General features: G+C 39.1%; 3 protein-coding genes across 3 annotated transcripts; 1 reads left to right on the top strand and 2 right to left on the bottom strand.

Moving 5' to 3' along the window:
• Positions 1-97: 97 nt before the first annotated feature.
• Positions 98-21,869, top strand: LOC137587136 (serine-rich adhesin for platelets). The gene is given in 8 exon segments (XM_068303401.1): positions 98-781; positions 783-1,047; positions 17,315-17,966; positions 18,039-18,252; positions 18,378-19,138; positions 20,413-20,615; positions 20,697-20,843; positions 20,919-21,869. Coding segments are annotated over 8 exon segments (2,910 nt in total). The 5' UTR covers positions 98-239; the 3' UTR covers positions 21,045-21,869.
• LOC137582404 (uncharacterized) lies at positions 1,125-12,668 on the bottom strand. Its single transcript, XM_068296936.1, has 10 exons — positions 11,542-12,668; positions 11,273-11,461; positions 10,765-10,906; positions 10,170-10,695; positions 9,825-10,098; positions 7,766-8,129; positions 6,981-7,705; positions 2,412-2,849; positions 2,178-2,331; positions 1,125-2,098 (listed from the first exon to the last, which is right to left on the bottom strand). The coding sequence occupies exons 1-10, from the start codon at positions 12,512-12,514 to the stop codon at positions 1,336-1,338; spliced, it is 4,548 nt and encodes a 1,515-aa protein (XP_068153037.1). The 5' UTR covers positions 12,515-12,668; the 3' UTR covers positions 1,125-1,335.
• LOC137582397 (uncharacterized) lies at positions 9,799-13,879 on the bottom strand. Its single transcript, XM_068296925.1, has 5 exons — positions 11,542-13,879; positions 11,273-11,461; positions 10,765-10,906; positions 10,170-10,695; positions 9,799-10,098 (listed from the first exon to the last, which is right to left on the bottom strand). Exons 1-5 carry the CDS (start codon positions 13,877-13,879, stop codon positions 9,799-9,801), a joined length of 3,495 nt encoding a protein of 1,164 aa, XP_068153026.1.
• Positions 21,870-22,251: the final 382 nt, after the last annotated feature.

Raw genomic sequence — 22,251 nt, 5'->3', positions numbered from 1 at the left:
ACACGCCGTCGTTATCGACGTTACAATAGCAACATTATCGTTATCGACATTGTCGGGGCTAAGTTATCGACTACAATTATCGATAAAATGGTGGCAAAGGATGTCGAATGTTAGTTGGCCACCCTGTATTTTGCTTGCAAAATTCTCTGTTTGACAACAACAACAACAATATAATTAAAAAAAAAAAAAAACATAAAAAACCGAGACAGTAGAAGTAAACAAAAGACACAGTGAAAGCAATGTCCAAGGTGCTTAGCCCGCAGACAGCCCGTCGTGTGGGCGACAGCCTGGGGGTGGGCGTGGCCCAAGGAGCAGGTGGCAAAGGAGGTGCAGCAGCAGGTAACGTCGCCACCACCACCAACAGCAGCAGCAAATCCAAGGGAAACATGGACGACTACACCTGCAGCAGCAGCAGTTCGATCTTAGAGTTCCTGGCCAAAGAACAAGACTGTAACGGCGTCACTGGAATTGCTGGCATTGGCGGAGGAGGAGAAGTGGATCCTGAAAGTATTTTTCGTGAAGTTAGCCGTTTAAGTGATAGCTCGGATATGCGTTCAGTGGATGAGTTGCTCTTGGAAGCAGAACGTTTAATTCAAAAGCAATTGCGGCTAGGTCGCTTAGGAGCCACCGGCGGCGGTGATGATGGCGATGATGTGAATCAAGATGTGGCGGCCGCCAAACGGCAGGGTCAATCCACACCCTTGTCACCCTCACCGCAATCATCACCGCATAGCACTATTCGTCTAAATAAACGATTTACCCGTCGCATTGAAATGGACCAAAAAAAAGACGACGACAGCAACGACGCCTGGCGTTTTCGTAAAATCAATTTCCTCCTCAGCTGGTACGTCCATTACCACCATTGTTAGTCCTCAAAAAGATGGTGCTGCCGCCAATCAGAACAATAATTTTTCGACTTTTGTCGACAATTTACCCTCGGAGTCAATCATATCGGAGGAATCAACGCCCAAGGATATGCATAATCGTACGGAAACCTTGACACAGCTTCAGTTGCATACAGATAATACCGACGATGATGAGGATACGGTAAGTACTTCTTATAATTCTAGTAATTCTAATGGTAATTCAATAAGTCGTTGGTTTTTACTATTAAAAGGCCAAAATTGAGTTGAAAAGTTGGAAAATTATTTTGTTTTTTTTTTTTTTTAATCGTCATAAATAAATAAAGGAATATATTTGATATATTCATAAGAAACATAATGGTCACATACATTCCACATACACTCATCCATCGATTCACATGTATTCACAAACACATTCACACATAACTAAAAAAGAAAACATACGTTGCCCCCCTCTTTTTTAATAAAGCGATTAACCAATTGCCTGCGCAACGGTTTCGCACACTGTCCATCCCTCTAGGGCCGTATCCTTGATGTATCTGGGTGGTAGGACAAATCCAAAGGCCCCACGATCGCGCAATTCTATGGTATAGACATATTTCACACCCAAAGCGGCACGAGACCAATCATCTGAACCACCGCCGGCAATGCCTAAGACCTCATGAGTGACTGAGGCACGATATGTGGAGCCAGTTTTCTGTGCTATCCTTTGAACAGCCGTATTAGCTACACGTTGCAAAACACTTGCATCCTTGACCTTGACTGCCTTATAAGCCCAAGGGTAGACAACCATTTGACCATAGCTATGATATGTCAAATATGCTTCCAAATTGTATTTACGTTTGGCCAAGAATTCGGCAACTGCTTTCGTTTCCTCCTCCGAAGCTGGTGCGTTGCCGCGATATGTGTCACTGCAGGGATTCGTTGAGGAACCATAACCAGACCAGCCAATATCAAAATTACGATTAAGATCAACACCCAGACAATTGTTACGTCGCGATGGTGAACGATTTTTTCGCCACAAACGATTCACTGTGCGACTGTATTCATATCCATCCGGATTCATGACAGGCATAATATACCATGTAAGGCCACGTATATGGGATGGCTGATTCTCCCAAGTTGACATTAATTGATATAAAATAAAGGTAACTGTGGCCGGACTGATCCATTCGCGTGCATGAATGCCGCCATCGATCCAAATTTTTTTATATTCACGCGGATTTTCCGAGATACTGTATGACAAATAAATAGAAACAAAAGCATACTTTTAGGCTTTAGCTTGAAAAGCTTATTGGAGATGAGACCACCTACCGCAATACTTTAAGATCACGTCCCTCAACAGTTTTGCCAATGGTATACAGTCGCACAATATTTGGGAATTTAGTACGTATCTCTCGCATAAAACCATAAATTGTTTCCAAGTCATGATAGTCCTTCCAGTGCATGGTGCTGCCAGTGGCTTTTTCTACAAAAAAAAAAAAAAAAAAAACAAAAAATAGTTGATTGTTCCTCCCATTTATTGTCCTTTATTTTTTTAATACTCACTTGAACGTACACCTGGTCCGGATGATGTTTTCATAACACCTTCCAATAGCTCCTCATCGATCATCGATTGTACATTATAATTCAAAACTTGAGTGTCCAGACGATGTGCTTCCAGGAAGGCACGTGCTGCCTTCACCTGTTCCTTTTGTATGGATATATCGAGAAATTTAGAATTCTCCTTCCAAATGTTACCACCGAATTTCTGTTCCAAAACCTGTCCCACAGGCACGCGTTGTTGCATGGCCTCGGATATATTATAAATACGCCACAATTGTGCCTCATCATATCGTTGGGGTATTTCATTTACATCCAGCATGAATTCGGTGGCATTATTCATAGCTGCCAAGGCGCGGACAGAGCAGAGCATCATCATCAGCAGGGAAACTATATAAAATTTCCCCACACAATTGTATAATGACGACATCTTCATGTATTGTCAGCTGCAAAAAAAAAACAAAAAAAAAAAAAACGAAACGATTTTTTTCTTATCAGTATCTTGTATGCTTTGACATTTGCCGTCATTTTGCTTTTTTAAAAATATTTAAAAATAATTATCATTAACTAACATTCTGAAAGGTTAGATAAAACTAAATTAGCAGTCAAATTTGATTTGGTCTAATAAACATCCCCACACAAGCCAACATTACATGACCATGAACAAATTAATCTATTAACAAAATCAAAAAACTAAATAGTGCCTCCGAAAAATGTGTCAAAACCAGGAACAGAAACTTTCATTAAAAACTAATCTACTTTTTATATTGTGTAAAACGTTATTCAAAGTAAATTCTACTTTAACTCTTAACACAGAAATAGTGAGAGATCTCTTTGTCTGACTCTGTAATTTGAATTTGGCACAAAACGTTAAATATCATCATGTATTTTGCTTGATTATCGTAAACAGTTCAAGTTCAATGGTTAGCAAAATTAGTTTTGAAATCCAAAACTTATTATGCCGAACGCGTTGAAGTGTTGTTTTTTTTATGCTGATTATCTCTTTGTGTGACGCAATTTTTTTTTTGTTGTTTTTTTTTTTTGTGACATCTTGAAATTTAACACATTAACGTTTTGGAATGAATTCTCTTGGATCGCATACTGATATGAAAATAGAAATTGATGTTACTAGTTTCGAAAATTTTTTGTTTAGCATCTATTATTTCGAATATTGTGCTAATTTATTGTGTACAGAAAGTGTCGGCACTGTCACTAGGTGTGATGGAAAAAAAAAAATAAACACACTTTAGTTGCCGGAGTCATCGTAGAACAGGTTCTCTCTCCTCGAACTATATCAACACGATTTTACTTTCCTCCCCCTCCCTGGCGGCCTCATATAGTAATTGCCTCGACCTTCGTGTATTGTATTGTACAATTAAATACCGTGAGTTGTACATACATACAAATGTTTATCATTTTTTGTTTTTTTTTTTCAGTTTAGTTTCAGTTCTTTCTCTTTTTTTTTTTTTGTTTTTAATCACATGTTCAAAGAAATCAAGTTTTACCAAAACAAAATTGGAGCAACGACACTTTCCTTAATTTCCGAAAAAAAAAAAAACATCGAAAGAAAGAAAAAATATTTTTTTTTTGTTTTAAACCGGTAAATTTGTAATACATTTCCTCAACTCACTTATCCTCATTCTTTTTTTATGTTCCCTTTGTTTTATTCTTATTATTATGATTATTAGTATTTTTTTTAACTTTTGTTTTTAGTACTTTGGCTTACTTTTTCTGCACGTTGATGATAATGATGATGATGATGATGATGTTGTTGGGGGACGCACTTGGTTCTTTATGTGCGCGCGTGTGTGTGTGTGTGTGTGTATGTGGGATAGGGTCCAGCGTTGCGGCCAGACTAAATGCTGTGCTTATATGCGCTTCAATTTTTATACATATATGGCCAGAGTCGGAGGGCCTGTGAGCGCGACGTCGGCGAAACTCAAAACGGAGTACAAAAATGTTGTAAAAACTATGTATATACAAAACCAACAACAATAACTGCAGCAACAGCAACAACAGCAAGAAAATCAAAAAACAACAAAAACTAAAATCAGAAAACAAAAACAAAACAAAACAAAACCAAAACAACAAAAACAAAATAAATAAATTTTGCGCTGCTGTCCAACGACTGATCTTTGGAGCGATCGTCGCGTACTGAATGAAGTGACAGTCGCAGCTGCGCTGACGTTAACGCTTCCAAACAAAGCAGCGGTCTCTGGCTCTGGCTCTGGCTCAGGAAACAGTCAGCAGTTGGCAGGCAGAGAGAACCACGCACCACAATCAGACACAGAGGCACAGAGAGAGGGACAGAGAGCAAACAAGACAGGGAGATAGCGAGAGAGTGTCATAAGTGCATGGTCCACGCCCACACCCAATGCCCAAAAGCCAGGCTTTTCTGTTGCTCCGTTAAATTACATTACGGATGCATTGCAACCAAATGGCTCTGACTGACTCTAACTGACTCTTGGCTGATTTTCAACTCTCTTCTGATCGATTGACTCTTCGTGTGCTTTACCATCGTTCCCGTCGTTGTCGTCGTCGTCGTTATCGTTGTGTGTGATTGCAGCTGAGATGACTCAGTTGCACTCTGTTTTGGCTGCACTCCATATGAGATTACTGCACCACTCACCACCAATACGTAATGACACCACCAGTGATGAGCGCACTTCTGTTGTGTGAATATCTAATAAAGATAGATTGTTTAAAATGCAACAGGAAGTTCGTATAGAAGTCAAAACTGAAGCCGGTCTTAAGTGCGACTTATGATTGTTAGAGGCCAATTAAATGTCGAGTGATTCATTTCCAATATCGATTGATTAACATACTTTACACTTGGCCAAAGAGGAAAAAAACCCAAAGTCATTTAATCTGTTTAATTAAATTTATGAGAATGTATGCAATTTTTGCATTTCTTTGGCTGTCAAAAGAATTCCTATTAATTTTAAGAAATCTTTCTGTGTGTTTGTGTGTGCAATTTTATAATGCATTGACGTAAAAGATTGCCTCATCATAATATTAATTATTTTTCTAAAAAAAATTGTTAAAGGGAATTTCCAGTTGATTTGAAGTGATTGACGGAAATAGATGATAGTGGTGGCACCACTGTGACACTACGGGTCGTTTACATGATGCGTGTGTGTAGGCAAACACACACACACACCCCTCACACACACACACACAAACACATGATGACTATATATGTACATATGTAAGTGCGTTGGTTTGTTGTAAATTTGATTTAATTCAACAAGAAAACAAACATACGAAAAAAAGCAACAACAATGAATTGTTGCGGTTTGGGTTCAATTGCACCACACAATTGCTTTGTATATACGATCGACAATATACCATATCCATTTGTACATACATACATATGTTTGTATGACCGAGCAATTTTTGACCCACTTGGCAAGTTTTTACTTTCCTTTGCCTTTTGATCGTGTTTGAACACAAATGATGTTCAATAATGATAACGAGTCGATCACTTGTTTACCCTGTGAAATGAAAAGAAATTGAAGCACTATTATTGGGGCATTGTATTGTATAGTGTAGTTCTTTTGTCGACTTTGGTCCAACACTGGTTGCCAACTAGCTTCAGTTCTTACCTGTTTTTTTCTTTCGTGATGGTTTAGTTGGTGGAAGGGGTTTTCTGTTGTAGTAAATCACTTTCTTTACGGGCGGCTTTGAGCGTATGTTTTGTATTTTTTTGTTTTTAATTTTTGGTTTTGCTTGTTTGTTACCTGCTCTTGACAGTGTCTACCTTTCGCCCGCCCGCCGCATAATTTGTATATGTAAAATTAAAATAAATATATATCCATCGAGACTTACTGGTTTTCAATTCAGGCGATTGAAAGTGAAAGTTCGTTACCATCTCGACGCGCTGCCGTTTTGCCGCTCTCTTTTTTTTTTTCTTTCAAATATGTATATTCACTTTTGGTGTCTCTCGTGCGATCGGGCCGACGCTTTATAGTGCCTTAACTTTCTTTTGGAGTTTCTTTGGGGTTCATGTGATTCTCGATTTGTTTTTTTTCGCATTTTTCCCATCAGTTTACATAATGCTAAAAGACCGTAGGGCAATTTGCATTGGGTTAGGGCGGCAAGAGAAGTCTTGAAGACGGGAGGTGCTTCAATATGTTAAATCTAAATGGGCCCAAAGACACATACACCACATACAGGTTGAATATTTTGAGCTCTAAGCCTAAAAGTAGACTATTTTTTTACGGAGTACGATCGCCAGTTAGAAATCACGGTTTCCTTTTACCAGAATTTTGAGTTTGAGTTTTGAAAGCCAGTCAGAGCAAATAAATAACCGAAATAATCTTTCAACCAACTCAAGGAACGTAATAAACTACTTCAAAAGTTGCATTAATTCTTTTAGTTTTATTTAATTTTATAGTTAAAAAAAAAAAAATAAATAATATGTATATGATGTCGGCGTAGAGGGAAATTTCAAATGCATCTCTGAAAACTCTGCCCGCTTCTCTCTCAATTTGTATACAAATCGGATACAAATTGTATCTGAATTTCATTTCAAATTCTTGGCAATTGTGCTTAAAAAGTCAAAGGCCTCCTCACCGGATTCGACAATATAGTGCGGTGGCATTAGATAACCATATCGACCCTGATCCTTTAGGAATACATTATACACAAATTGCGGTTCAATACGCTGCTGTACCCAATCGGCAGAATTTCCTGGCCTGGCAAGTTTCTGGCGATAGCTTGTACCCAGACTATATTCCGCGTGATTTAAACGTCTTAAATTGCGTACAGCTTCTCGGCCCGTTTGTTTCAATTGTCGTTGATTCTCTGTCACATAGTCAGCGTCACCCCATGGATATGTAATACTTTGACCATAGCCGCCAAACGAGATATAAGCTCCTAAATAATCCTTACCCAAACTGAGGAGGAAATTGCGCATGGCACGTGTTTCGATTTCGGTGAAACTGTTCGAACCGCTATAGAGATTCTTGCATGGATTCGCAGACGAACCACCCGATTGGCTCCACCCCTGATCAAAGTTACGATCCAAATTAACGCCATAGCAGCCCGTGGCACTGTCATAGTTACGATTTTTGGTCCATAACCGGTCCGTTAGACGGGAATATTGATAGCCATCGGGATTGGTGATGGGTAGAAAATACCAATCAATATGTCGCATATGTCTATCAAGTTCATTCATTGACCAGAGCCACGTTAGCTTGGATATGGCATAAGTGACAGCAGCAGGACTTAGCCAATCCCGTGCTTGTAGACCAGCATCCACGAATATGGCCCAATTATTTGGATTCCCATTTGATACTCTGTTGAAAATGTAATGCAAAAATCAAACAAAATATATAAATAGTTGGTCGCGTACCTACCTTAAAACCTCTAATGGACGTTTATTGCGCGTTAATCCAATTTGTATGATCTCAACCAAATCGGAATGAGTTTCCAAGATGTTTTGCAAAAACTGCTGTATATCACCATGATCGTGATAACGTCGCCAGGTCATTAAAACACCTTCACGTTCCATCCAAGGATGTGAATTATTATTTAAATCCATTAAGCCTGAATCCTGAACAACTGCTTCTGTATATGTCTCATCAATGGCCTTTTCAATATCATCGATCATAATGTTATAGCTAAAGCTAGCCTTATCCATAAACTCCCGAGCTGTAGCCACATTCTTTTGATCGATTAGAATATCGATGCCATCCTGATTAATATTCCAAACCTCGGTGCCTGTTGAAGGGACCCAAACAAGTTAAAGATAGTTAGATAAAAAAAAAGAAATGCCAAATGCTACTACCAAAATGCTGCAAAAAGGCTTTTAATTTTGGCTCCAGTAATCTGGTTTCATGCAATTTCCATAGCTGATAACCATAATAACGTTTCACCGAGGCCTTATTGCGATATCGTCGATTGATTTGATATGACGAACCCGGTGAAATGAAATCAAATCGTCGTAAATCTGTTGGCGACAACCATTGCAGACTCTCGAATGTTGTGTCATAGAGTTCACTGCTGTTTAGAGACCAAAGTGCCAAAGGTACACCCGGAAAAGCACCCGGCACTGAAATGCTGCGCCAAAGAACTAAACGCTCTGCCTTCAATGCCGTGATAAGCAAGCAAAGAAACTGTAACCACCAGCACCACCACCAACACCACCGCCGTATTAATACTGTCATCATCTGATTGAGGCGGTCGTGAAATGTGAACTAAGACGATTTAAGCCAACAACTTTCAGCAGAAGGTCAGAAGTTGGCCAGTTCTTACGACCACTTCTCATCCATCGTTGATTTATTCCAACAAAAAAAAAAAAAAAAATTATGCATATATTACCCAAGAAGAAAACCACAAAAACGATGACTATATTTTTTCTTTTTGGGCTGTGGCTGTGTTGAGCTGTACAGTTGAAATTAAATGAGTGAATTCTTGAATCTCTGGCAAGAGGGTTCATTAGCCGGGTGCCCAGTGTTTTGTTTCGAAGCCCCCCGCCTCGGGGTAACCCTTTCAACTTTGACTTACCGTAACGTTCAACCATCTGGCTGAACTCAGCATCCGTTGGCCCGGGCATTATGGCTGATGTCTTTTCATTAACATAGTCTTCATCATCATCATCATCATTAACCATTCGTGTGGCATTAAAATTTAACTTCCACAACTGACTTCCTCTATAGCTAATGTAGTTGATATCGAGCTCACTACGCAGCTCGGAACGTCGTTGATTGCCAATGACTGTATCCAAAGGTCTTATATACCGTAACAATTGGCCGACACCGCCGCCAAAAAATGGCAAACGAGCCAAAGTGCTACTAACGGTTGCATCACTCACAGTTCGTTCCACAGATGTGGCAAAGTTAAGCGTGAAAATCAATAGGGATAGACAAGTCAAGTGCATTGCCACACAATAACGATTGTGATACGTACGATTTCGGTTACGATATGGTTAACAACCGATCTTGTAGACCGTTGAAACAACTTTGAAGAGAGTTCAGTTCATTCTGGATGGAGCCACAAACTAGGCCAAATATCCAATCCAATAGACAATAGATTTTAAATATTTGCATAGTCCAGCAACTTTTACTTTGAACACAAATCAATGCGAAAGAAGAGACTGTTATACACCCGGTTTTGGTAGCGAGATGTGCCACAATAGTTTCACCTGCTTGTATATATCTTATATGTATCTATCTGCGTGTTGTCTGTGTGTGTGATTTCAAATAAACATTTCTCAGTCTATTTCATATATGTTACAATTCGTCTAGTTACAATAAATAAATAAATAAATAAATTAAATGTATAACAACATTCGACGTTAAAAAAATGAAAGAAAAACAAAAAAAAATTTGAAAAAAAACAAAAAAATAAATAATTAAGCTAAAAAAAACTAAATTTCAACTAAATGCATTCAGTGACGACGACGTCTGGCCTGACCACTGACAACACCACCATCAGCACCACCATTACGTCCCTGGGCAATGGCCCGGGCCACTGTGTTGGCGAAGGTGTAGCCATCTTTACCATTGTATTGGATAAATCTGGCTGGTAAAACGAATCCATAGCGTCCCGTATCGCCCATTTCAATGGTGTAGGCATATTTAATGCCAGCAATACCCTTGGCCCAATCATCTGAACCACCAGCAGCTGGATACAAAGTGGTAGCCGATGAACCCACCGTATACTTGACACCCGTTGACTTTGTGATGCTCTGCAAAACGAGAGATTGATGAGAGAAAAATTGTTAAAAATTATCTTTTAGCGCTAGTTCCTAAAACTTACTGTTCCTGCCTGACGTGCCACACGATCCAAATCGGCACGATCTTGCGTTAAATGATAATCATAGCCCCATGGATATAATATATATTGGCCATAACTATGGAATGATAGATATGCCTGGAATGTCTCACGTGGATAGCTACTAATAAATTTCGAAATATAGAATGTCTCTGGTTCCGAGAAAGCCTTACTGCCGCGATATGTTTGGGCGCAGGGACTTGCTGAGGTTCCCTTGCCGCCCCATTTGTAACCAAAGTTACGATTCAAATCAACACCAGGACACTGACGACCATGGGCACGCATATTTTTACGCCACAAACGATCTGTGGTATGAGAATACTCATAACCATCGGGATTGGCCACCGGGTGAATGAACCAATTGATATTACGCATATGTTCGGGTAAATCTTCCCAACCTTCGATCAATTGATTTGCCATATAGGTGACAGTAGCGGGACTAATCCATTCACGTGCATGCATACCGCCATCGATCCAAATGCCAGGATTACTTGAATTACCATTGGAGATTCTAAACGAAACGAATGAGCAAAAAGATTACTCTCTGCCCATAGCAAGGGAGAGAAAGTTTTGAACTCACTTCAGTATCTTCAAGGGACGCTTCTCAACCGAATAGCCAATAATCTCTGTTGAACAAATATCTGGATATGTCTTGGCCATATAGTCAATAAAGCCATGAATATCCTCCAAACGATGATATGCCTGCCAGGTCAAACGATGTCCTATTGAAATGTAAAAGGGATGGTTAACACATTGCTTAATTGCATTTCGTCACTTTGTTGTTTGTTCGTTTTTGTGAAGGAAAAACTTTTTATGCTGTTAAGGAAATTAATGTCTGCTATCTGTCTGTCTGTCGGCCGGTCTAGGCTGGGCAGGGCCGTGTTGGTGTGTATTGATTAAACATTTTGTTCAAGTTGCGTTTCCAGTGCGTGCACATGACCCTCACACCTTAAAACACCTTTTGCCCTTTATTACTATGGCAAAATGCTGTCAAAAGTGTCGTGTGTCGTCTGCGTCCCGTGTGCCGTGTCTCGTGTCCTGTGACTTTTCACACTCCTTGGGCATTCAACTCAATTTAACTCACTCACCCTTGCGGTTCTGCAATTCAGCAATTTTTTCTGCTGGTGGATTCTCCACTTCAATCACCTGCTGCAAATTGTCGATTAACACAATGCGGGATAGATTTGCGGCACGTATATGTCTTTCGGCGGCGGCTAAAACCTGTGGCTTGAGCAAATAGTCAACCTCTTGTTTAACCTCTTTCCATAGTTGACCATCTGCAATAAGTGGGCAAAAGAGTTTATGAAAAATTTTCCTAGGGCATATTTTTTGGGGACATTATATAGGGGGACATTACCATATTTCGTTTGCAATTCATCGGCCATTTTTTTATCCTTGTCGGTTTGCACCACGATACGCCAGACTTGTGCCCCATCATAACGCCTCAAATGGGCATTAAATGTAGATGAATCTGTTTCCGTTTCGACTTTGGGCAGATCTGATTCGGCTTGCATGAACGATGCGTTCACATAGTTCAACACACTGTCTAACACTTGTAGAGGTTTTTGTTGTGATTGCTGTTGCTGTTGGGGGATAGCTGGAACCATTGGTATGATGGTGGTTAACAAGGATTCTGGTACTGATTGTGGTTCTTCCTTCTTTTCCTCTTCATTGGCTTGCATTTCTATGGTCGGTTGCTGCTCATTGGTTTGTTGGTCTTCGTGGTTTGGTTTGGGTTCAGCTTCCTCAACTTCATCATTCTTAATGTTATCGGGCAATTTAGATGGTTCTTCAGCAATTTCTACGGTTTCTGGTTTAGGTTCTTCTTCTACTGCTTGTTGTTCCTGTTTTTCAGGCTCCATTTCTATGGGTATAGCTTCAATTGGCTCAGATGCAGTTTGCTCTGGTTGTGCAACTTCACTTTCAGTAGGCTCTTCTTGCTTTTCTTCTTCAGCCTGTTCCTGGTGTTCTGGTTCAGCCTTTTGGTTATCCTCCAATTCAGTGATTGGTGTCTGTTGTGGCTCTATTTCATTTTCTTGCACCTCACTTGGCAGAGCAACTGGAACATCATCTTGTTGCTGAACCTCCAACTTTTCTGCTTCTTTTTCGGTATGTTTTTCAGCATCTTCCACTATGTCCTCCTCTAGTTCGGCCTTTTCTGGCTCTGGCTCGGCCTGAATTTGCATTTCGGTTTCCTGAGTTAGTTCAGGCTCTGTTTCAGCCACATGTTCGATCACCTGTGTCTCCTCCTCAGCCTTGTCAGCCTCTGGGTCTGGCTTCTTTTCCTCTGGCTCTGTTTCAGTTTCATCATTATTTTTGATTACTTCCATTTCTTCATTTACAGCCTCATGTTGTTCTTGTGGTTCTTGTTTATCTTCAACTTCCTTGTCATCTCCAATGATTTCTTCCACCTTCTCGGCTTCTAGTGGCACTTCCTTTACTTCATCTGTTTCGTTTTGCTTTTCTTCCTCATTTTCAATCACCTTTTCTACTTCATTTTCCTCATCTTTCTTTTCGTCGGTATTTACGTTCTCCTTTGTTTCTTCATTCTTCTCCACAACTGTCTGTTCGTCATTCACCTTTTCTTCTTGCTTCACCTTCTCTTCCTCCTGCACCTTCTCCTCCTCCTGCATATGTTCTTCCTCATTGGCATCTATTTCCGTTTTTTCTTCTTCCTGCACCTTTTCTTCTTCATCGGCTTCCTTTTTTTCTTCCTCCTTGGCATCCTCAGGTTTTTCTTCTGGTTCTACTTGATCCATGGCAGCACTGAGTCCTTCTTCAATGCCATCAGCCATGATATCCATTAAGGATGCTTCAGTTGTGTCTTTCTCCACAGTCTGTTCAGCATTGGAAGATTCCTCTTCCTTTTCAATGGCATGTGGTTCTTCTGGTTCAATGGCTTCTTCGATTTCCTTTTCCATGACATCAACTGCATCGGCCATGATGTGTGCCAAACTTTCTGTGGAACCAGATTCCTCCTGAGGCTGTAAGGCAGCGGGTTCCTCTTCTTTCCTCTCTTGTTCTTCTTCCTGCTGTTGCTCCTGTTCCTGTTCATGGGCCTGCTCTGGCTCATCATTTTGCTGTTCCTTTTCTGTCTCCTCAGTGGCAGTTTCCACAGCTTCATCGACATTTTCCAATTGCACCTCTTGACTAATTGGTTTTTGTAATTCCTCAACCACATGCTCGGCAATTAGCTCCATGGATTCACTGGCCGGTGTTTCGATAGCTGGACTTTCGGCTATGGTTATATCACTGGGCAAGGCAACCATTTGCATAGCTGGTCCTTGATCACTTTCCAGCATAAGCATATCAGAATTTGGATTGGACAAATCCGTTTCCGAATCACTGGACTCCGGCACATTTTCAATGGTATTCATAATCACATTTGCCGATTGGTCCAATTGATTGGCCACCGATGCAGGAACTAGCATATATGTATCGGTATTCCCACCATTTGGGGCAGCGGTCAATTTTAGATCATCAACCAATATGGGAGAATTGTTATTATTGTCTTCTGTGTCAACTGGCGGGAGCTGGACAAGCTCGTTGCGCTCCAAGGCCAAGCGATCCAATGACATCGATGATACCGAACCGAATGTAATGATGCTCATTAGCAGCATACTGATCATCGGTGTCATCCATCTTCTCCTTCTTGATGGCAGAAGTATTGGAGTGCTTGATCTCCCGTTAAACATCTTTGCGAGATCTGAGTTGAACTAGTAATGAGACATGTCCCATTCGTGGAGTGGCGCTTTTATACCGCCAACTGGGAAAAAGTCTATTGCCATTTCATTTTCAATATGTTTTCTTTCTTCTTTCTTTCTCTCTGTCTTTCTCTGCTCATATGTGTGTGAGTGTATGACAATCGTGTTATGTATGTAAATGCGTTGGCAGCGACAACTAACAACAACCAGCAATGTTCAGGACCGGATCCATCTATACTCTAAACTTAACACCGACCCTAACTCGGCCCTGGTAATGACTACGCCTATGCTTATGCTTATCAATTCTCAAGTAGTGTAATGATAAACTCTCTCTATTCCAATCACTATGTGTAAACTTCCAAAAAGGATTCACCAAAAAATGGGCTTTTCTGCATCCTTTGAAATACAAAATTTCATTTTCACTTGAGTTGCCCTTGTTTATAATAAGAACATCAGGAGTCAGATCTCTTTATACTGATCTATTTATTTTTTATTTGACTTAGATTTATTACGGCTGTGCCTTTAAAGGATTACTCAGACATATACATACATAAATGTCTTGAAAAAAATAAGTAAACAAAGTTTTTAGTTGTAGATTTTTAATGGGTCATTTTAGAAAGAAAAATCATATTCATATTAAACAAAAATTTATTTATAATTGTACCAATATAGAAATATGATGACCCATTATGTTTAAATTGAGTTGGAATGATTCTGCAACAGATTCCTAAAGTTCATCAAGGACAATTATCAACTTAAATAAAGTGATCGCTTTTCCTTCCAGCCTCGCAAATTTGTGTTTGTTTGCTATAGACAAGGCGCTAATTGACTTAAATCCGCACCTGTTTAGGTAACAACAGCAGCAGCAACAATATTAACAACAACAACACCAACTCGCTCTCTTCCTTGTGAGTGAAGTGAAGTGAAGTGAGCGTTGTCGCGGTCAGCGTCTGTTGCTGCTGTTGTTGCTGTTGCTGCTTATCGGTTGCATGAATCTTCCATGAATGCGGCTAGCCATCAGTTGTTGTTGGTGTTGTTGTTGTTGTTGTTGCCGCTCTTGTTCGATCTTTTTATGTTAATTTCCAAATGTCGCCAACGCCGCCCGCTTCGCTCTCGCTTTCTTTCAGAGGTCGCAACAGCACAGCAACAGGCGCAGCATAGAAAACGAAACATGAACGACAAAAAAATAAAGTTACAAATTACAAAAAAATCAATCAATAATGTCAAGTACGTTAAAAGCTGTAGTTAAGTTTTAAATACTCCATTTAAACATTATCATGGACGTTGCCAGAATTGTATATTTCAGTGAGGGGGTTTTCAAGTTTTCAATATTTTCTGTTTCATGGTGTGAAATTTTTAATTAGACTCTCAATAGTTTTTATTAAGATTTTTGATGCCTTTTAATTATGACTCTTATCATTTAAGATTTAGATCTAGTATCTATTTCTATTAAAAAAAATTGTTTTGCAAATATAGAATACAAATAATGATCAATTTTTTGATTTATCCCACATTTTTACAAAATTCTTAAGATTTGTTTTAAATTAATATCTAAAAAAACCTTTTTCATGTTTACATTTACTCGGTTTTTCAATATTGTTTTAATTTTAATGTAAAAGAAAAAGGTTGTAATCTGCGTCTTACATGTATGTATGTACATACATATATACCTGGGCAGAGGGTATTCTAAAATTGGTCAAATGTTTAATCATCAATCTTTTATATTGAAGAAAGTGTATGTTGTATATACATACCTATATATGAGCAATGTTCTTGTTTAAAATGATTGTATATACAAATATTTTGATGTATTGTGAAAATGAAATTGTTTAAACAATTACATATCCCCTCCACTTACTCCATCTCGATTATATCGGTGTTCAATTGCCGCCTTGATGTCATTGTTGTATGTGCGGAGCTTTATAAGTTTCCAATTTGTGCTCATTGACATGATTTCTGAATAAATGTAAGCTGAGGTGTCTCCACACACACACACACACACACACACACTGACTCTCTAATCAAATCGTCCAAACCCCTCCGCAGTTCCGCAGCTCCACCTTCACCTTTATCTTCATCTTCATCTCCACCTCCATCATCATCATCGTCATCATCGCACAGAGAGCATACAAACAATTGGCGCCATTACCGACACCGCATCATCGTCGCTCCTTTCACTTTATAAGTGGAGTTTATCAATACAAAATGACAATTGAGGAAGAGCGAACGCATGTCCAAGTCGAGTCGAGTAAATTGCCAAGTGGCCTGGGTCAAGTAGTGAAATTGTCCTTAATATATACTTATTCAGACTTATCACTCGTTAGTCAATTGATCAATTGGCAATTCACTCGTTGCACTCGTTATTATTGTTTTTACTCGATACTTAAACACGTTTTAATTGTTCATGCGATTCGCTAAATTGATTTCAAATAGAAAGTTTTCTTAAGAATCAAATGATCATCATAATATCATAATATCAAATGATATTAAAAAATTTAAGAGTTTTTATATTACTTTTTTTTTATTCTTACCTTTGAATAATTCAGGCGAAAGCAAAATGAAAACTTCAACAGAACAAAACTCAATTTTCCTAGAGATACAATTCGATACAAAGACTTAAACTTCTTAAACTTATAAATCTCGCCCAATATTAATGTTCTTATCAAAATAGAAAGAAGTTAATTATCAGAATTATCTCTGTTTTTACCAAAAATTTTGATTTAAAAGGTTTATAGGCAAAAGTAATTGCCACATAAATGAAACCTTTAATGAAATAAGTTGTCTTTGGGTTTTTTTTAGAGGATAAAGTAAGTATAAAGTGGGGATTGGAAATATGGGAGTGCCGAAAAGCAGGTGGCGTATGTAGTATGTAGAATCTCTAGGGGATTTCTTCGATTTGTATTGTTTTTTTTGTGAGTTGTTGCCTTGTTTTTTGGCAGCTTGAGATGAAAGCGAGAGTGGGCGAATAACTATGGGTAACCGACAAAAAAAAAGCACACACACAAAACACAAAAAACGCTTAGCAATGTCAAAATGCGACTTAAAAAAAAACTCTGAACAATGAATAATGACAAAGGTGTGTGGGGTGGAGTGCAGAGGGAGTGGTGGTGGTGGTGCTGATGGGTAGTGGTGGAGAAGGTGGCAGCAGCAGCAGCAGGTGAAGGTGGAGTAGAGTGAAGGTGGAGCTGGAGCACAAAACTTTCTTCAATATTTTGCTTGTTTGTGGTCCGTTTTGTTGTATATGGTTGCTGTTGTTGTTGTTGTCATCAATCCACACATATTGTAATGATCTTATCTGCTTTATATTTAATGGTCAAAGATCAGCAAGTCTTTGCCTTAAAATCCTCATTTGACAACTATTACTTAAATTTGAAATCTAGAAAAATCATCGAAACAAGTCAAATTAAATTTATTATATTTTGACAGATGGAAGACTTAACCGAAGCTGAGAATGATGTGGAAGCAATGATACGTAGAAATAGTACATCGGCGGCAATAACTGGTGTTCAACGTGGCCAACAACATTCTCCCATTAAACCGATCAAACCCATGGCCAGTTATTGCGAAAAGGCCGTAGGCAGTTCACCCAAACATCTTGTCAGCACTCTCAGTTCGCCCATTGAACCAATGATGAATTGCAGTGCCGCCAGTGTGTCGCGTGAGCATGCCCTCAAACACGAGATTGAACAGCTGCAGGAGCAATTAAAGGATACCGAAGAGCGTTTGGCCTCCATACGGTTGCAAAGTGATTCACTCTCGCAGACCCAACGTTCGTTGCGGGAGCACAATAGCCGCCTACAAGAAGAGTCCGAAATGCTTAAATTGGATGTGCAACATCTCAACGAATGCGCCGGAGTGTTGCGTTCCGAATTGCAGGCAGCTCGACGTGATCGTGCCGAGGCCCTGCAAATGCAGAATTCCCTGCGAGCCGAATTGGAGGAAGTGCAGCAAGAACGCAAGCGTGCCGCCGATGGCAAGGAGAAGGATGCCAAAGTCATACAGGATTTGCAGCGACAATGTCGCGAAATGGAACGCATTCTAATGCGTAAGCATCCTGATTCAGTCTCCGCCTTAATAGGTAAGAGAAAAGTTTTTATAGTTTATACATTCAACTCCATGGACATGCTTCTCTCTTTTTTTTTGTTTGCAGTGGCCTCAAAAAGTCCTGGCATTTGTTCACTAAACGATCAAGAAAATTTGAATAGTCGCAAGTTGCTGGAGCAACGCATAGCACAATTGGAGTCGGATGCCAAAGAGCAGGATAGCAAAGCTCAACAGATATTGGCCAATGTTCAGGCTCGTTTCAATTCAGTTCAGGCCAAATATGAGACCCATATTGCCGATTTGGAGACTCAGGTTTTAAGGTGGGTAAACAAAATAATCGTATTAATTGTGTGAGCGAGAGACACATTATTTTTGTTTTTCTTTCCACTCTACTACTACTACTACTACTACTACTACTACTACTACTACTACTACTGCTCTACAGTCTGCAAGAGATTAACACCAAGTTGAATGAACAAATTGAGAGTCAAGTGCGTACACTGGATCGTTATATGCAGCATCGGGCGGACAGGTTTTACAACAATTGCACACAGACCGAGGAGACAACAACAGCAACTGAAGGCAATGCACTCCATACGGCCGGGTCATTAGCAGTGGCCACTTACCAGCCAAACAGCACTACCATTAATACCACAACCTCTGAGACACAGACAACGCCTGGTTCTAGGCGTGATCATGCCACCAATACCATTGGCTGTACCACTACCCATGTTCATGGCCATGGCCAAGCACATTCGGCCAGCAGCAGCACCAGCAGCACTGCCAACTCAACGCCAAATACATCACGTCCCAACTCGAAACAAAGTGGACAGCATAGAAGACCACCGGCCATAGTAGTTGGTGGTGGTATTGCATCTAAGCTGCCCATTTCACAATCTGAATCGACTCTATCGTTGCTCACCACAGGCAGCGGCAGTGGTGGCGGCGGCGGAGCAAGTGGTTCGACAAAGGACGATTCCGCTCATTTGCTTAGCTCGGTGCGTAGCATGCGCGTCGATTTGGCCATCAAGAACAAGGCTATGCAACGTCTGACCCGAGAACTAGATGACTGCAAAAAGACCATCAAGAAATTGCAAAGGGAACGAGGTCCTGGCAATGGTGCAGGATCAGGACACGGAGGTGGTGGAGCATTAACACCAACCTCAGCCACCGGAGAGTCCAACATGAGCAGCAGTGGTTCAGCAGGTCTCTATGCCCATTTCTCTATTATTAATACACTCCACAAAAAAATATAGGCGTAGTGGGAAGGGGTCAAGTAAAAACTTGTATTTTTTTTTTTGCATTAGCTACTAATTTCTTGCAATTTAGTTAAAGTGGATAAACTTAGTTTATTGTTTAAAACCGTTTAAATTATAGTTATTCAAATGTAAGATTGACAACTTAACTACGCCCTTGTGTCAACTCCAAGAGCATGTGTGTGCTTCTCTCTCGCTCTTTGTGTGTGTATGTCACTCGGTCGCTGTACCTGCTGCTGGTTGGTAATTTATAGACTTTCTCTGCTGATCCGTTGTCTGTCCGTCCGTCAGTCAGTCAGTTAGTCAGTCAGCCAGCCAGTTAGGCAGTTCAGCACGTACAGCGTACAGCAACAAATAAATTGCCTGGCATAAATCATTGGCCATTGGCGGCCACTTTTTGCACTCGTTTCAAACGGCAATTGCATTAAACCGGCTTCTACCTACACCCTCCCCCTAACCAAAGACTCGACCGCATCTCGGCCAGTTGGTTATGTCACCTGGCAAACCGCTTGTTTATATTTGGTTTTTTTCGTATTTTGTTTCTTGGCTTTTGATTTGAAAAAGAAAATTCGAAAGCGAAAGTCAAAGTCAAAGACGCGGTCCGGCATCCAACACTTCGACTTACTTGTCGTCGTCGTCGTCGTTGCCGTCGACGAGGCGTCGTTTGCTTGAGTTTTGAGTTTGTTCAGTTTTTTGTATAATTTCATGTCTTGTTTAGCTAATTAATGAGCCGTCGAACCGTCGAGTCGACGACGCCGTCGTCTTCATTTTGTGGTTAATAATTGTAAATGCCAAAAATATCTTTTCTCATTTTGTGTGTGTGTGTGTATGTGCGGCGCGTGTTGAAATGCAAATTTTATATTTTTGTTTAATCTGATTATGCAATATGATTTGGTATTATCAATTTCCATTTTACATCAGAAAAGGTTTCATTCCCAAAAGAAAGAAGAAAGAAAAAAATGATACCAACTGATTGTTCGACAATCTCATAAGACAGTTAGATCAATGAACTTCAATTACATAAGTTATGTCAAGATATCTATAACTAAAACTATCTTTAGGATATTGTTTGGATATTGTTTACTTTAGGAAAAGAACTTACAAACATATATCATGAGTATTAACATGACATTTTAAGGTTTTCGTTTATCTTTCTCTAAAATTTAAGAAACTTCGGAGTCACCAATGTCAAAGAATTAACTAATTTTCTTCTATTTTATTTAGGTTCTAAGCTACCTCAAAGCAGTGGCAGCAGCCTAATAAATTCAACTGGCCTGAGTCAACGCCGTGGAGGCTATGACCATCATTACTATCACCATGACCATATACCAGCCACCACAGAGAATCAAGCTCTTAAAGAGGCACAGAATAAATATCGCTTGCTAGAGGCCGATTACAAAACGTTGCACGACAAACGTTTGCAAGATGTAAGTAACCAGCAAGACTAACAACAGCCATGGAAATAAAGCAAACGATTTATCATAATTTCTTCTTAATGCTTTATATAGCTTAAGACCTTGCAGAGTGCTCATGAGCGGGAGTTGGCCAGCTGCAATGATGCGGTGCGCATTTTACAGCAACGTCTCAATGAACGCGACGAGGCTACACAAAAGAGACGTAAAGTACCCGTTGATTACTATGCACTGAAAGCTAAGGTAACAAAATGTTGTGTTGTGATTAGGAGAGAATAATAATTTAAATTAAAAAAACATTTCATGCTTCACTATTAGGTATCGTTGTTGGAACGCCGCCACTCCGAGCGTGAGGAACGATTGCATATACTTGTCGATGCCCTCAGTAAAGGACGTCTCAATGGTGCCCTGGAGGATTTGTTGCAGGATAATAATAACAAGTGAAGTGGAGTTGCCGTAACCTATATCCCGTTGTGTGGGTTGTGACTGAATGCAAAAAGGAAAATGCATAATGAACTTCATATTATTTTTTTTTTAATATACATATGTATGTGTCTCAAATGAAACAAAAGAGAGTAAACCAAAACAAAAAGAGAAAAAAAGAAACCAAAATATTCATTCCATGAACTTTGTTCAAATAAATTTGAGTAACGTCCGCTAAAAAGCCGTCTAAAGAAACAAACATAATAAATATCTAATATGGCAGTTAATTATTTTTGTGTAGAAAACACAAGTTTGACATTTTAAAATTGTAAATTATAGATTGATAGAAACTGCAGATATAATTTTAAACGTAATACATACAAATTTCCAATCAAATTGGCCAACAGCTGCAGTTTCTCAGTAAAATTAACAAAAAAAAAAAAACTTTTTTGTAAATAAAAATGTAGCAAAGTTACAAAAATTAGAACGTCCTCATCTTACCTTACATACCATACCCTGCCAGACTTAATAATTACTGTGTGTAGTTCAGACATCAAACAATATGTTATAAATAATATTAAAGAATGTTCAGAAACACAACAACAAAACGAAATATATACAATGTAAAAGATTTAGCATCAGTTGAACAGAGAAAGAGATACACAAAATAAAGCAGGCAAGATATATAGTCAATATTTAGCTCTGTATCATTTTGATGTAATTAATGATTTTAAATCTATTAAAAATCGGCTAGACTTCAAAACAAAAAAAAAAAAAAAGAAAAGAAACTAAAACAAAAACCAAATAGTAATGAAATGCTAATGCATTACAATGTCATGTAAATACGATTTAAATGGATCTCTTTATATTTTTAAATATCATATATTTAATTTATAATTGTCGGTACTTATAATTAAGTATAACAATCGATTATATATATATATATATATATATTTATTGTAACAAATCCGATTTTTTTGTACCTAATTTAATTACACTACGTGTATTATGAATATTTATGTGCATGTTTGCGTTTTAAGGCAGAGGATAGAAATTATACCAAAAATCAGAATCAAAACAAATAAAATAAATTATGAAATTCCCCAGAATAATTTGCAAGTCTCATGAATGAAAAACTTGAATGGCGAATTAAGAAATTTGTTTCTATCTTGACTAAATGTTAATGAATTTTACTAGTCTTTGGGCTGAGATTATAAAGATTTGTTTG

The sequence above is a fragment of the Drosophila tropicalis genome, unplaced genomic scaffold (genome assembly GCF_018151085.1).
Source record: "Drosophila tropicalis isolate 14030-0801.00 unplaced genomic scaffold, ASM1815108v1 contig_158, whole genome shotgun sequence".
In the NCBI taxonomy this organism is placed as follows: domain Eukaryota; kingdom Metazoa; phylum Arthropoda; class Insecta; order Diptera; family Drosophilidae; genus Drosophila; species Drosophila tropicalis.
Note: the sequence above shows the minus strand (reverse complement) of the source record. Positions and strands in the feature narration are given on the sequence as shown.

Bases quoted from the DNA above. Each gene is read 5' to 3' on its own strand.
- LOC137582397 (XM_068296925.1), bottom strand. From the start codon at position 13,879: ATGTTTAACGGGAGATCAAGCACTCCAATACTTCTGCCATCAAGAAGG. The intron at 10,907-11,272 runs GTGAGTGAGTTA...ACATTTCAATAG, and splicing joins TGAATTGCAGAACCGCAAGG to GACATCGTTTGACCTGGCAG. The intron at 10,099-10,169 runs GTAAGTTTTAGG...CTCGTTTTGCAG, and splicing joins TGGCACGTCAGGCAGGAACA to AGCATCACAAAGTCAACGGG.
- LOC137582404 (XM_068296936.1), bottom strand. From the start codon at position 12,514: ATGGAAGTAATCAAAAATAATGATGAAACTGAAACAGAGCCAGAGGAA. The intron at 2,850-6,980 runs GTGAGGAGGCCT...TTTTTTGCAGCT, and splicing joins GCACTATATTGTCGAATCCG to GACAATACATGAAGATGTCG. The intron at 2,332-2,411 runs GTGAGTATTAAA...TTTTTTTTGTAG, and splicing joins CGGACCAGGTGTACGTTCAA to AAAAAGCCACTGGCAGCACC.